Source organism: Macrotis lagotis, chromosome 3 (assembly GCF_037893015.1).
Source record: "Macrotis lagotis isolate mMagLag1 chromosome 3, bilby.v1.9.chrom.fasta, whole genome shotgun sequence".
In the NCBI taxonomy this organism is placed as follows: Eukaryota; Metazoa; Chordata; class Mammalia; order Peramelemorphia; family Peramelidae; genus Macrotis; species Macrotis lagotis.
Genome location: NC_133660.1, coordinates 245,383,186 through 245,398,008, shown reverse-complemented (window position 1 = coordinate 245,398,008; position 14,823 = coordinate 245,383,186). Strand labels below are relative to the sequence as shown.

At 36.7% G+C, this 14,823-nt stretch overlaps 1 protein-coding gene across 1 annotated transcript in view; it reads right to left on the bottom strand.

The window, feature by feature from the left end:
- SLC6A5 (solute carrier family 6 member 5) overlaps positions 1–14,823 on the bottom strand; it is a 63,850-nt gene that overhangs the window by 22,592 nt on the left and 26,435 nt on the right. Inside the window, exons 8-11 of the mRNA XM_074227565.1 lie at positions 14,521–14,624; positions 12,402–12,526; positions 1,954–2,066; positions 1,016–1,147 (exon numbers count right to left, since the gene is read on the bottom strand). Coding sequence (XP_074083666.1) covers positions 1,016–1,147; positions 1,954–2,066; positions 12,402–12,526; positions 14,521–14,624 — 474 coding nt within the window. The remainder of the gene's footprint in view (positions 1–1,015; positions 1,148–1,953; positions 2,067–12,401; positions 12,527–14,520; positions 14,625–14,823) is intronic.

The following is a 14,823-nucleotide window of genomic DNA, read 5'->3' as shown; positions in this document are numbered from 1 at the left end:
TTTCTTCAAGTATTGAGAGGCTATCATATGGAAGAAAAGGCAAAAATTGTATGGCTCCCAGAGGACAGAAGCAAATTGTTCCAATTCTTCTATTTCAGAAAGTGGGGGCGGGAATCTCTAAATAATTAGAACTATATCACAAAACAGAATGAACTGATGCTAGAGAAATAATAGTTTCATCTTTACCAAGATCTACAAGCAAAGGTTACATAATGACTTCTGGAATATACTGTAGAGGGAATTCTCATACAAGAATTGGCTGGGCTAGAGGCTTTCTGAGGTTCCTTCCATCTCTGACATGTTGCAGTTCTCCAATTATCATTTAAATCTATAGTATCTGCATTTTTGATGATTCTTCATTTGTCCAATGGCTCCTCACTCAGACATTTATTCTCTCTTCTTAATCCCCTTATTTAATGAATTTATATTAACTTAAATTCTACTTTGTATCAAAGATTTTTCTCAAGACCCCAATTAGATTTTAATTTCCACAAGGACAGGAGTTATGTCTCCTTTAGCTTTGAATTGTCAGAAACTATCAGTGATTTACATAAAGTAAATGATTGCTAAATGGTTATTGAGTTTAATTGTTGAATTTCCTTCCAAAATATTTATGTCAAATAATGTTTCAGCTATTAAAAAACAACACTTAAATGCATTTGATAAACTTAGAATTTTAAGAGAAGTGTATGGTGGACTTTACATTAAAACAAATAATTATCCAGCAAGTTCTCTATCTGCAAGACTTCTTTGTTTCTTGGATAGGCAACTCCATTATGTGACTGCCTACCTGGCTCAAGGATACATCTATCTATTGCTGTTGGCAAAATGAAGACAAAAATTAATTTTGCCCCATAAATCCCTAATTAATTTGTATAAACCTAATTTTTATGGCAGCAGTATTTGTCTAGCAAAGTGCCAAATACATACTAAATCCATAACAATTGCATGAATAAATGAATAATGAATGAATGAATGAAGTAGAAATGTCTTCCTCTCCCAGCAAACAATTTACCTGAGTGATCATAGGAAAGCCCATGATGAAGAAACAAACACAGCATCCAAGAGTAAAGACAGGCTTATGTGTGCGCAAATACTTTGGAAACTCATCTGAGATGGAGGTAACTATGGTTTCAATGGTGGCAAACTGTGAAGGTAATAGTAAAGAAAATGTTAGTAACACAACTTAAAAAACACAATGAAAAGAGCCATTTTTCATCCTATAAAGGGAAAAAAGGAAGTTATTTCTTTTAATAATACAAAAGAACCTACTGTGATCCAATCACCCACCAGTTACAGGTAAAGAGAGTGATAATGTTTTATTACTTAGAACTTTCTCTTCCACTATCATTTCCCTCATCCTCATGGATGCACATGCTCCATTTGTTGATCCACTAGAATACTGGAAACTATTCTCTATTTATGAGATAGTTACAGATTCTTTTCTTTCTTTTGTTTTGTTTGTTTTTACATTTTCTTTGCTTTCTTCTTAAGGGAAAGAACTACTTTACACTCAAGTAGTTAAACTGATAAAACTATTTGTAAAACTATTTGTACAAAGTCATTTTTCCAAAAAAAAAAAAGTTTTATTGTGTTCTTCTGCCTGAATCATTTTCTTCCTCTCTTCCATCTTTCAACAATTTTTAGTGAAAAATTCTAGTGACAACTGAAAATATATAGAATTGATATTTGGAAACACAGACTCCCTTCCAAATTTCAGAAATCACACACAAACACACAAACACACACACACACACACACACACACACACACACACACACACACACACACACATTCCTGTACCTTCCTTGGGAAAATCATCAAGTTCCTAATTATCCTCATCCTTCTTAAACTGCTTTCAGTAACACCATCCCCACTGGGAGAAAGGACATTCTTAGCCTATATAGACCCATTAGAGACTGTACTTTGGAGGCAAGAAAACAAGATGCTCACCATGGTATCCAATCCAAGAGTCAGTAGCATCAGGAAGAAGATTATGGCCCAAAAAGGAGAGAGAGGAAGCCTGGTTAAGGCTTCAGGGTAAACCACAAAAGCAATACCTGGCCCTGGAGAAGACAAAACATAAATGACTATAGACTATAGCATGTAAAACATTACAGGATAAACCAGGAAGTGCATTCAAGCACCAGGCACAATTCAAGTTATAGTTATGACCTTTGCAAAGTCTTTTCTGGCTATTATAGCCTATAGTCATGTGCCTCAGATAGTAGATATGTGACTTTGAACAGGTCATGTAACCTCTATGCCTCAGTTTCCTCATGTGTAAAATGGGGAAATTAAATCAATTATCTTATAGAATTCTAATGAAGATAAAATGATATGGAAAGTTTGGACTGGATGACCTATAAAGACCCTTCCAAGTCTAAATCTCTACTCTTATGAAATAATTCTATTCACTTTATCTCCTGCATTGACCTTAGGAAAGTCATTTAACTAATCAATCTAGACTTCAGTGACCTTATTTGCAAAATTAATTTAGACAGAACAGTGATTCCACTATTGTCAGCATAAGTTGCATCATATCAAGACTAAGTCATAGACAAAGTCAAAGATCTATGGGACTTAGTTGCTCCTTCTTTGAACTGGGAGCAGCAGTTCTAACTTCACCCACACGCTTCAACTCTTGAGGAAATGTTTACTGTTAAGGATTTTGCAGATGTGAATTTCCTTGTTAAATACTAAAAAATAGCACATTAGGACAGGCAGAGACACGTTAATGTCTTGTGCTAGGGGATTTTCACTGAAGTAAGGCTGTGAAATAGGAATCACAGCATCTGGAAGTTTATCATTCAAACATAACAGCACTTTTTTAAAATGAAATTTTTCAAGCTGTTGGCTCTTAATGCTGTCTAGGGCCTTGGGGTATTTAAAAAATAAAGACTCGAATGGCTAAGATACTGCAGCTTTATCTATGTATTGAGCATACTATGATCCCAAATTTTAAATATTCCCAGTGTGAAATATAAAGGAAAAGTTTGAATTAAAGTATGGCACAGAATAAACAAATGCAAACCAGTCCTGATTGGAAGGCTGTTCAGTATTCTTGGAATAGAGGAGCCCATAAAGTGGGGCCATATGCTTTCCAATAATCATTTCCTGAGGATGTAAGTATAGCAAAAGAAATGTAATCTTTGATCCCAACTTGGTTTTCCAGGTACACAGAAGTCCAAGGGAGGAGTGAGACTGGGGCAGAAGATTTTCTAAAAACTTAAGCTCTGTTCATTTTCTGCTACCACTCAGATATGAATAGAAACATGATCTGAGGTTTCATTCTAATATTTACAGTCTGAGCAAAGATGAAATGCAATGTAGCCCTAAAGCAACACTGCAAAATGAAGCCTGAACCAGAGTAAAACATAATTGAAAAATATTTTAAATAAATAAAAATATAATAGGTAATATAATCATTTGATGTTTTCTAAGCCCGTAGGATACCTCAGATATGGTGCTAATGGCTCATGTTTCTATTTGAGTTTGACATCACTATCCTGGAGCACAAAGAGTTAGGAAACTTGTCCAGGGTCACAGAGCAATAATTAACTGTGCTAAGCAAAAGGGAAACAATGAAAGGCCAAAATCTAACCCTGTTCTCAAGAAATTTACTATCTAATAATGGAAATAGCATGCAAACAATTATGAACAAATAAGATAAATATGAGACAAACTGGAAGTAGTCTCAGAGGGAAGGCACCAAGATTAAGAACTAGAAAAGACTTCTTGAAGAAAGTGAAATTTTTACTAAGTTTTGAAGAAAGCCAGAAAAACTAAGAGGAGGGAGAGAAAATCCAGACAAGGGTGACAGACAGTAAAAATGTCTGGAGTCTAGAGATACAATATTGTATGTGAGGAACATTGGGGAGGATAAGGATGAGAGTCAGTGTGAAAAAGACTGGAAATTTAGGAAAGGGTCAGATTACAAAGGGTTTAATTACAAAACAGTGTATTTTTCTATTGATCCTATGGTAATTGGGAGACATGGGTAGATAAGGGATGATAGCAGTGTTGGGGGAGTGTATGAAAGAGACCGGACAAATGATGAGATATAAAACCTAAGGGAGAGTGTGAACTGAGGATAGCACCCAAGTCTCAAACCTGGATGGAGAGTGGATGGACAGCCAATGTGTTCAGAAGTAGAACATAAACTTAAGGTCTTCCCCATTCAGAAGTGGATTTTCTGTCCTCTATACCAAGCCATCTCTCTTTTTAAAAAAAAATCCATTAGGATAAACTTCATTTATCCAAAATTGTAAGAGAATAGAATGTTCTAGTTATACTTAGTCTGGTTAGGTGAGAACTATCATCCAGTAAAATGTCAGCTTTTCATTTTTCTTTTCATCCCCATCACCTATTCTTGCACATAATAGATAGCACAATAAATATTGTAATGGAAATGGTTAAAGCAAATATGGAGATTGACAAAAGTTCCAAGAACCAAAAAATAATTTAAAATATACAATAAAACAATCTGATTCTTAAATAGATTCTTAATCTCAGGAGGTCCTCTCCTAAATCATCTGAATGCACTTTGTCTTCCTAGATGGTTTTCATCGCTTCCTCCAATTCAAATCATTTAAGTACCTATCATGGATCAGGCTCTCTATTGGAGGTCCACCCAACACACTTGAACATTGGATCTGATTCTTTAAATATTTCAAGGAAGCACTCAGATTGTCAATCATTTACCACAAGACATATGACAACTAACTCAACTCCTATTTTTGGTCATGTTTGTCCTTGATGTCTTCTAGGCCACTCCTCCAGCACAAATATGTTGCACCTGACCATTAATCTGACCACATCCCTTGGGGTCACTCATCCCTTTGATTCTTCTGAGGTCACTGTTCCATGATTTCCAACCAAAGAGATCATCACTGAGAGAATATAAAGGACTAGAATTATGCAAAACAAAATTGATTCAAGGTTTGATGATAGAAGCAGTTATAATGACTCAGGGTCATGGTCCTAAACATTAAAGAACTAAGATAATAGAAGCCCATCATGGATGCATATTGACCCTATGGAATCTGACAGTTATAGTAAAAAAAAAAAACCCAAAAGCTAGTCATTTGAAATAAGTCCCTGGTAATTCTTTGCTTGTCTCATAAAAGTAGAGATCAGAATTAAGGTTCAAGGAAGAGGTGGGATGGGGAAGGAGGGGAGGGTAATTTATTTACAAAAATTTTCCAGGTTAAGATTCCCAAAAAATGGAAATTTCTTAGGTTTTTTTTTGGGGGGGAGGCTTGCAAGGCAATGGGGTTAAGTGGCTTGCCCAAGGCCACACAGCTAGGTAATTATTAAGTGTCTGAGACCAGATTTGAACCCAGGTACTCCTGACTCCAGGGCCGGTGCTTTATCCACTGCATCACCTAGCCACCCCAAAAATGGAAATTTCTAAGGGCTCTCAAATGTATTTTTTTTTGTTCAGGAATTCCTCTTCCCCAAAAGTCAGGACATCATTTAGGATTTAAAACTAAATAGAATTTCCCTGTCACTTATAGGAATTCTCAATTTAATTTATTTTATTAACTCTGAGATGAATTCCATATTCATTTAATCAAAAAATATTTACTGATATAGGTACTTTACAAATATCATTAATGAAGCTGTGTTTATTTAAGAGGATAGGGAATGGATCTATGATTTCATTACAGGTCAGTTAAAGTTATAAAAATGGATAGAGTATTGAAACTCAATAAGTCAGAGAAAAACTGACAAAGTGGGCCTTCCTTCCATCTTTGCAGAGGTGGGGAGATAAAATGTGAAATACTGGAGAAATAGGTGAAATATTAGCTCAATGAGTAGAGTATTGGATTAGAGTATCAAGAAAAATAAATTCCCATTTTTCCAAATGCTGCTTACTATGTGATCCAAGTCATTTTATCTCCCTATACCTATTTCACCATCTCTTAAATGATAGAGTTAAATTTTAATAGCCTTCAAGTTTCCTTCCAATTCTAAATCTATAATCTTGTGAAATTTTTAGAATGAACTAGAGATTTCTTTAAAAGATATGGCTAGGGGCGGCTAGATGGCGCAGTGGATAAAGCACAGGCCGTGGAGTCAGGAGTACCTGGGTTCAAATCCGACCTCAGACACTTAATAATTACCTAGCTGTGTGGCCTTGGGCAAGCCACTTAACCCCATTTGCCTTGCAAAAACCTAAAAAACAAAACAAATAAAAGATATGGCTAGGGGCAGCTAGGTGGTGCAGTGGATAAAGCACCGGCCCTGGAGTCAGGAGTACCTGAGTTCAAATCTGACCTCAGACACTTAATAATTACCTAGCTGTATGGCCTTGGGCAAGCCACTTAACCCCACTGCCTTGCAAAAAAAAAAAGATATGGCTAGTGGGTTAACATGGGTCTCTCTGGTTAAGGAATTACCTCTTTGCTATAGCTCCATCAATAATTCACAAACCTAGGTATAGTATCCTTAGATCAGCTTAAAAAAACAGGTCTACCTCATAGGTTTGTCCATCTACTCTGTTGGGATGATAATGTTCATAGCATGGTCAACTCAAGTTTTCCCAGTGAATAGAGCATTTTGTAGTGGTGTGGGCACCTAGAAAGAAAAATCCCCCCAAAGGGAAATTTAGCCCTTCCCTGAGAGTATATAAATTCCCAAGTAGGGAGGCTCCCTGGAGCTTTGTGTGGAATAGTATTCTATTCTGACAAAGATGAGCTTCCCACAGGGTTGAATTCACTCTTGGGGAGGGATAATTAAACCCTAGGGATCATCTGGCTCCTTAACTCTTTGGAGCTAAAAAGGATATTATTAGTGCACTAGAGAAGGAATTAGTAATCCCTAGGGAGCCTAGGGAAGTTAATGCAACCCCAGAGGAATTACATTCCCAGGGCTTGACTCTCAATATAGCTGAAAAATGTCTCAACTCCCTTGATAATACTCTTATGCAGTTCATCTGAGGATCCCTCCTTTGCATTGCTCCATAGAATCTATTCATTAAGATACTTCAAAATATTTTATGATGGTTAAGTGTGAATACATGGACAGTGGTCCTTTTTGTAAATAATCCTCATTCTGAATTCTTATAAGAGGTAATTCGTATCTTTGTAATGTTTGTGAAGGGCTCCTTCCTGGCAAAGAGAGAAAGCTGGGAATGAAAAGGTATTGTAGTAACCTAAGTTTCTCTCAAATACTAGACTCTGAAATTTAACATAAACAGCTTTTATATTAGATCCCCCACATGCAGGGTGATTATCCAAGCTATGTGAAGCACCAATAGTTTTGAATGGCCCAAGGCATCTCTTCATGTATTAGGGAAAAGTTACCTTACAGAATCTTGCAAAGATTTGTCCTTGAATTTTAAAAGGTAGTGTATCTTTTTACTGCCACCTTTAGAGGTTTACCCTATTAAGACAATTTGAGGAGTTGCTCAAAACTATTCCTTGCTTTGAGACCTCTTTAAAAGCTCCCTGGTGTCTTCAAACTGGATCACCTTTGCAAAGATTGACTCAATAGCTCGTCAGATGCAGAAACTTTTATATTTCATTTTCTTCAGTACCTTTCCCACTTAGTTATACAGAATATTAAGTACTGAAATCCAAATGTGGTTGTCCTACTGTCATCAAGTATGAAAATAGGCTGCTACAAATATACCAGCAAATCTATTCCATCTCCCATTTATCTGCTCTCTGTCCTCCAGTTTCAACTGTGAATACTCTCAAGATAATCTAACTTGGCTAACTCTCATGCCAAGGAATCCATCATCCACTTTACTGGGGTTTTTTTTTTTTTTGCTATTTTATATAACTTGAGACAATATCTAATTGCTTCACTCTTAGTGGACTAAAAAAAAAAAAAACATTGCAGATGACCAAGGACCATTTTACATCTTAGAAGACTCATAACTACAGGTGATCCAAAGGAAAGACAAGTTTAGGTACACCACAGCAAACTACTAAAAATAATTAGCATTCTAAATAGAAAAGGATATGATTACATGTATGTCAAGAAAAGAATGCAAATCATTTATATAGCCAAATTGAGAGTTAGTGTCCAAATTTGGACAGCCTGGGTAATTGAGTAGTGCATTGATGTCTACAAAATATAAGGTAAGCCCCCAGTGCATTTGAAGAATATATGAAAGGACATGAAAAAGAGTAAGAAAATATTAGAAGTCAATGGTACATTACAATATACGAAAGTAAAAGAAGTATGCATTCCAACATGATCAACGATATATGGCAAAATAATCAGGATCCTAGACTTTCAAGTCGGAGGACATGTACTACAATTCCTGTTCGACTTCTTACTGGAGAATCATTTAGCGTCTCTAGGATTCACTTTCTCATTTATAAAAGGAGGTAGTCATAGTAGATGGTCTTTCAAGATCCTTTCCACTCTATGATACTATCAAAGTACTCAAAGTATTTAGAGGAAAAACTAGTAAATCCTCTTTTATATTTTTAAATCTTATGCTAAGAGATTAATAGAGATTCCCTGGAAGCAAAGATTCAGAAAAACTATTAACTGACAAGCTAAGAACTCCTAATTAATTAAAGAGATATGAAGTTAAGAAAAGTGTTCTTATAAAATGGCATTAATTTAAAGAGTGGAGAGTAGAGCCAACACAGGAAAGATATACCCATTTCAGAGTTGTGTTGACAGAAATGTGTGTCATTCAGTCAATCATAAAATGCCTCCTTTACCCTTTATTCTGAGTTCAAGAAGTGGATATAATGGTCCAAAAATGCTGTCCAAGACTAATGGAGATTCCAGATTCTCAGAAATGGAAGGGGCCATCTGGTCAATGGGTGACCATGAATCCCTTGGACAATATCCCAGACAAGTGTTCATTGAAGAGGAACCCAATGAGAACCCACTACTTCCTTAAGTGAGTCATTCTATTTTGTGATAACTATGAAGGAAATTCTGATAGGATGGTGTCCTTCATCAGGATATTGGCCATAAAGTGCCCTGCCAGTCACCTCGTTCCAGAAGCCTATCCTCTGAACTGGGCTCAGACAAGCCATTCCATATGAACAAGGCTTGACAGCAAGATAGTCCAGTCAGCACACCCAGATGAATTACTGATAATGGCAAAAATGTACTTGCAATTTCCAAAAGGTCTTGAGAATTGGAGGAAAAGACTTATGGTCATATTTCCTCATTGCTTACTGCCTGGGGAGCTCCAGGCAAGGACTAGATGAGAGAAGTGCCCCATAACCATGAAACAAACCTTACTTACGACTGTCTCACTGTCTTCTTAGAGCTGGCAATCCCTTGTGCCCAGTCCTAGAAACAGACTCTCTGAGTTTCATTCCTAGTTCCAAATATTCTGACTATTTATTCCTAATTTCCCTAATTGATTAAAGAATGAAAAGTGCAATTTAAGCCACAGGCCACTGGACACAATTTCTGATATAATCCAACTCTGAATTCTTTCCTCCTGGCTGAGTAGCAGCCAAAACAATTCCTTCTTTTTCCATTCCATTGGCTATTCAATGGATTTAATAATATTTTTACTAAACACCTACTTCCAGCCCAGTTTTTCTTTATGTTTTGGAGAACAAAGCTTCAATTCTCTCTTCCTATCTATAGTAGGAACCCATAGTATTAATCTAATCTTTCCTTTTCCTATCAAACAAATAAATCATGTCAGAATTAATGCCTAAGTACCCTGATAATTTCTTTCTCAATCCCCTGTGATTTTGTAGGGATTAATTAGAATTTCTTAAGGTATCTATTTCTGAGGACTTTTCCAAAGGTAAACATTTCCAATCATCCTTTCTCCCTTTTTTCTTTCTTTTTGTTTTTGGCATGAGGTTAAGTGACTTTCCCAAGGTCATAAGCTAGTAAATGTCTGAAACTGGATTTGAATTCAGATTCTCCTGACTCCAAGCTCAGTGCTCTATCCACTGCACCAGCTAGCTGCCCTCTTTCTCCCTTTTTGCAAAGTAGTTTCCACATTTTCCTTTCTGCATTCTCTGGTACTTCTCCAAGAGAGCATGGCACACACATTAACAACAGCATTGTGAGTTGACCAATTTTAATGGATGCAGCTCCTGTCAGCATTTCAGAGAGCTAGGACAAACCTGGGAGACTTGTTATGGACAATGCTATCCACATCCAGAGGAAGAAAAAGAAAACAAAACAAAACAAAAATAAAACCCTACAGAATCTGAATGAACGCCTCATTCACTTTTTTAAATTTTCTCTTATGTATTTCTTAACTATCTCATGCTTTTCTTTCTTGTCCCTTAATCCTAATTCCTCATACCAAAAATGACTAGTCTGTATACATGTTAAACACAAAGGCGTATGTATAATATTCATCTGACTGTTCCCACTGAAGGGAGGGGATGGGTGGGAGTAAATTATGTAACTTTAAAATATGCATATGCATGTGAATGAATGTTGAAAAACTTTCATAACATGTAATTGGAAAAATAAAATATCAATAAAAAAAAGAAAGGTACCTTGGAGTTTTTAGTTTAATTTTTATATTCTATGTTTTTGCTCATTTATTTTGACTATTTATACAAATTTAAGTCCCTGGAACTTTTCTATATTCATTCAGATTCCTGTATTTTATTATAGATATTTGTAACACTAAAGGATCTATTAAGAAATGACCTGAGTTCATATCTGGGTTTTTCTATCTTAGAGAAGTCATTTCTCCTGCCACAGTTTTCCCACGTAAAATGAATTTGGTCTTGATGATCTCTAAAGCCCCTTTCAACTCTAATTCTATAACTACTTTAATTAGGTCACAAACAGGATATGGTGATAAATGTTTAACAACCATTTATCCAAAGGGAAAAAAAGTGTACTCATTAAACAAGTTTAAGGTTGACCTGAATTATTGATCCTTTTTAAGTCAAGATAACCAACAAAACAGTAAATCAGGATTTGATTTGTAGTATAAGCCAATTTTCCAAGGTTTCAATGTTCACACTGAAACCATAACAAGCTGGTCTTGTGAGCTAAAGTACTCCCCTGGACAAACATTTTAGTGAAGATAGATTTAGGTAGGGGCAGGGGTATAGGTGCTGGTAGTGGAAGAAAAGCATTAAATAAGAAGGAGCTCTTCCTCTTCATTGTTATCTGTTAAACTTTCACCTATGTACCCCTCTTTAGGTTCATTAGTCTATTTTTTGTTCAGTATTAGGCATGTCCAGCTCTTCATGAACTCCATTTAGGGTTTTCTTGGCAGAGATAGAAATACTGGAGTGATTTTGCCATTTCCTTCTCCAATTCACAGATGAGGAAAGTAAGGCAAACAGAGTTAAGTGACTTACTCAGGGTTACACCACTAGTAGGGACCTGAGACCAGATTTGTTCTCAGGAAGATGAGTCTTTCTGACTTCATTAGTCAGTTACCATTTAATGATTATTATTATCAAATAATGATAACTAAATGATTACAAAAGGAGAGAGACCTTGGGGTAGTAGAAAAATACAGGTTCTGGGAACCTGAACCTGTATTCAAATACTACTGCTGATAAAAGCTACAAGATCATAGGAAAGTCTCTCAATGTCCCAAAAACTCCTTGAGACTATAAATTAACTCCTTAAGACTATAAATTAAGCATATATTCAAGTAGAGGTAGTTTTCTAAAGAAATTAAATCACAGGTCCTAACTTCAATCAAAAAAAAAAATCTGCAAGACATATTACTATGCTTATTGGAGACACAGTATAGTAAAGAAAATCTCTCATAGAATCATAATTACAGAATTCAAAGGTCAAAAAGCAACTTAGAGATCTTCAGTCCAATCCTTTTATAGAAGAGGAAACTGAGTCTGAGGTCAAAAAAGTTTTTGAAGTCTCCCATACAATGATAGAGATAAGAACAGAACTCAGGTACATGGTTCAGAGCTCCTATGATCTTACAATAGATTCCCCATACCATCTCTTCACTTTCCCTAATTTCCCCTCGTCTCCTCTTCCCTGCCCCCTAAAAAGAAAAGGTTAAGGATACAATTTGCTAAGTATAGATTTGCCATAAATGTCATAAAAGTAAGATATTTGCATTCATGTTATGATGAGAGTTCCATAAACTCTTCTAATGCCATTACCATCATGGTTGTCCCTGAGATTGCTTTTAAAATAATCGATTAAATCTAATAAATAATCCCCCTTCTAATAAAGTAGACCTCACATTTTATTTCATCTGCTTTAAAACTAATGAAGAAAAATAAGAATGTGATGGAGGGAAAGAATCTTTTAAAGCATCCCCTTGACTAGTCTGGAAACCTTAAGGACTCAGGAAACACCAAAGAAACCAACAAAAGTAATCCAGCTCCCACTCTGATCCATGGATCTGATTCATGATCTAGTGAGGTTTCAGTTGCATTGTAGGGATATGTGTGAAGTCAATCTTAAAGCACTGTCCAAATGTAGGTTGTGTACATTACCTTGGTCAGCCACATTCTCAATGTTCACTTTGCGCTCGTTTGCCATGAAGCCAATGACAGAGAAGATGACAAAGCCCGCAAAGATGCTTGTAGCACTGTTGGTACAGGTGACAATGAGTGTGTCTCTGGAGAGAGGAGACAAGAACCATCGTGTTATACTAATCATGTAGCTGTGGGCACTGGCCCATGATCTCAAGGCTACTGCTGAGACTTACAAGTAAGGATTATGTCCTTCAGTGTACCTAAGCTAAGTGTACCAGCACCTGGAATAGTAGGCACCTAAAAATTGTTGGTTGGTTGATCACGAATTGAACATTAATCCATCCTTATTATACATATTTCTTCTCTATAGCCTATTCATATAGGGAGGGACTATATATAACCCCACCATAAAAATTGAGGGATGAGAAAGAGTACCCTAACCCCAAAATCTGCCCCACTATCTTTGTGTTAAGACACTGTCTCTAGAAAGACAGTTTAAATGTGAAGGGGATGGATATCCTGGGATGACTAATAGGACAATCTTTTTATGACTCATTATTATTTCATTTGCCCAATTTTCTTTCTTAGAGGAGAATAGAATAGGAACTGAGGGGAGGGGATACCTTAGGTAAAAGACAGCAGCAAAGGATTGGAAGATAAGTAAAGTTGGAACCAGCAAGCTTGGTTGGGTTACTACACTGGAAACTGAATAGCCAACCTCAGTTTAGGGGTCAGGGTACTGAAAGGTAGAAGAAGAACCCAAGGGAGAAGATGGGAGTAGCTGAATGGAAATTTCACCTACTTCCCAAACATCATCTTTTGCAGAAGCCCACTGTTTCCCCCAAGTGAATAGGTTTGTCTAACCTGCACTAGCTGGAAGTCTTTGATGTTGTTGTTGCTGTTGATGTTGCTGTTTATCCTTCGTTCTCAAAGAGGACCATGACATCAGGGAGGTGATGCCATGACATGCAAGTGAATTGAATTTAAGTGAGGGGGGTGCTGTGCAAAGCCACCAGCCTCACTTTCTCCTCCGGAGCCATCTGGGTCCAGTGGCCAGATATGGATCAGGATGACTGAAGATGGCCCCAGATGCAGGGGGAGGGAAGTCTTTTCTAAAATGACAGGGATCCTGTATTCCTTTGCATTTTCCATGTGCCTACAAATTTTCAAATCCTTCATTAAAAAGTAATTATAACATTATTCATCCAAACACCTTCGTTAGGGATTTAAGGCCTTCTTTAATAAAGCCTCAAATTATCTTTTCAATCTGTTCCTCTCTTCTCCCCTATAAATATATCCATTCCTGTTTAATAGATCTATTGATAGTTTTCCAAACATTTATTAGGTCTTCTTGCCTTGAAGTTTTGCTCATAACTTTTTTTTCCAATCTGGAATGTTCTAACTATTCCTTTCAGTTACTGAAATTCTTCCCAACCTTCAAATTCTAGAAATAACCCCAGTTCATTCAAGAAAACTTTCACAAAGACCCCAGCTCAAAGTGATTTTCTCTGAGTTCTGACATCTTAGTCTCCATACCACTCATTTGGCAACTTTCAAAGACAGCAATGCCTGTTATACTCAGATATTTTTCAAGTAGGCAGACAGGTCTTTTCTCTCTACCTAGACTATAAACTCAAGTACAAAGACCATATCCTAAATTTCTTGGCATTTCCCAATAGCACCAAGCCCAGAACTCTACCTGTATTAGTCTGTTGATAAATGGTGTTGAATGACTTGTCTAAAAGAATCCTCCTTTTTTGGTTAGAGAGTTGGTTGTCTATGGCATAGAATTTTGAATATATTATTAGACATAGTAATGTGTGTTGACTTGATTCTCAAAACATATTGAAATAATCCATTTCTAAGGTGATGAGGACCTACAGCAGGGTAAAACTCTATGTGAGAAGAAAAGGGACTTATAGGAGGAAACCCCCAGGAGCTGACTGTGTGGTAATCCTGACCCACCACTGATTCCCTTCCTGGCCCTAGGAAAGTCAAAAGCTCTTCAGTCAGATTCAAAGTCAGGGAATGATCCACTAACTCTTACCAAGGGTTGTGAGTCCAAGACTAGAGCTTCACCCCCTCATCTTCCTCACCTCTCCACTTCCACCTCAACCACAGCCAGGTTCCAACCTACCTGTAGCAGTTATTGTGGAATTTGTTGTAAGAGGAAAGAGTAATCAGACCTCCCCATGCAGCAGATAAAGAGAAGAAAATCTGAGTTGCAGCATCTTTCCATACCTGTGAAACAAAGGAAAGAAAAGATCAGACTAACTTTAGGGGGAAACCACTAGAATTGATGAGGGGGATTTTTCCAGGTTCACAAAATTCGAAAGGAAATGTAACAGGTGTCATATAAAGTTGAAGAAGAAACATGAATGAGTCAAATACATTGGTTTACAATTGAATCTGAGACAGAAGCTGATCTTGGAGAAAATAA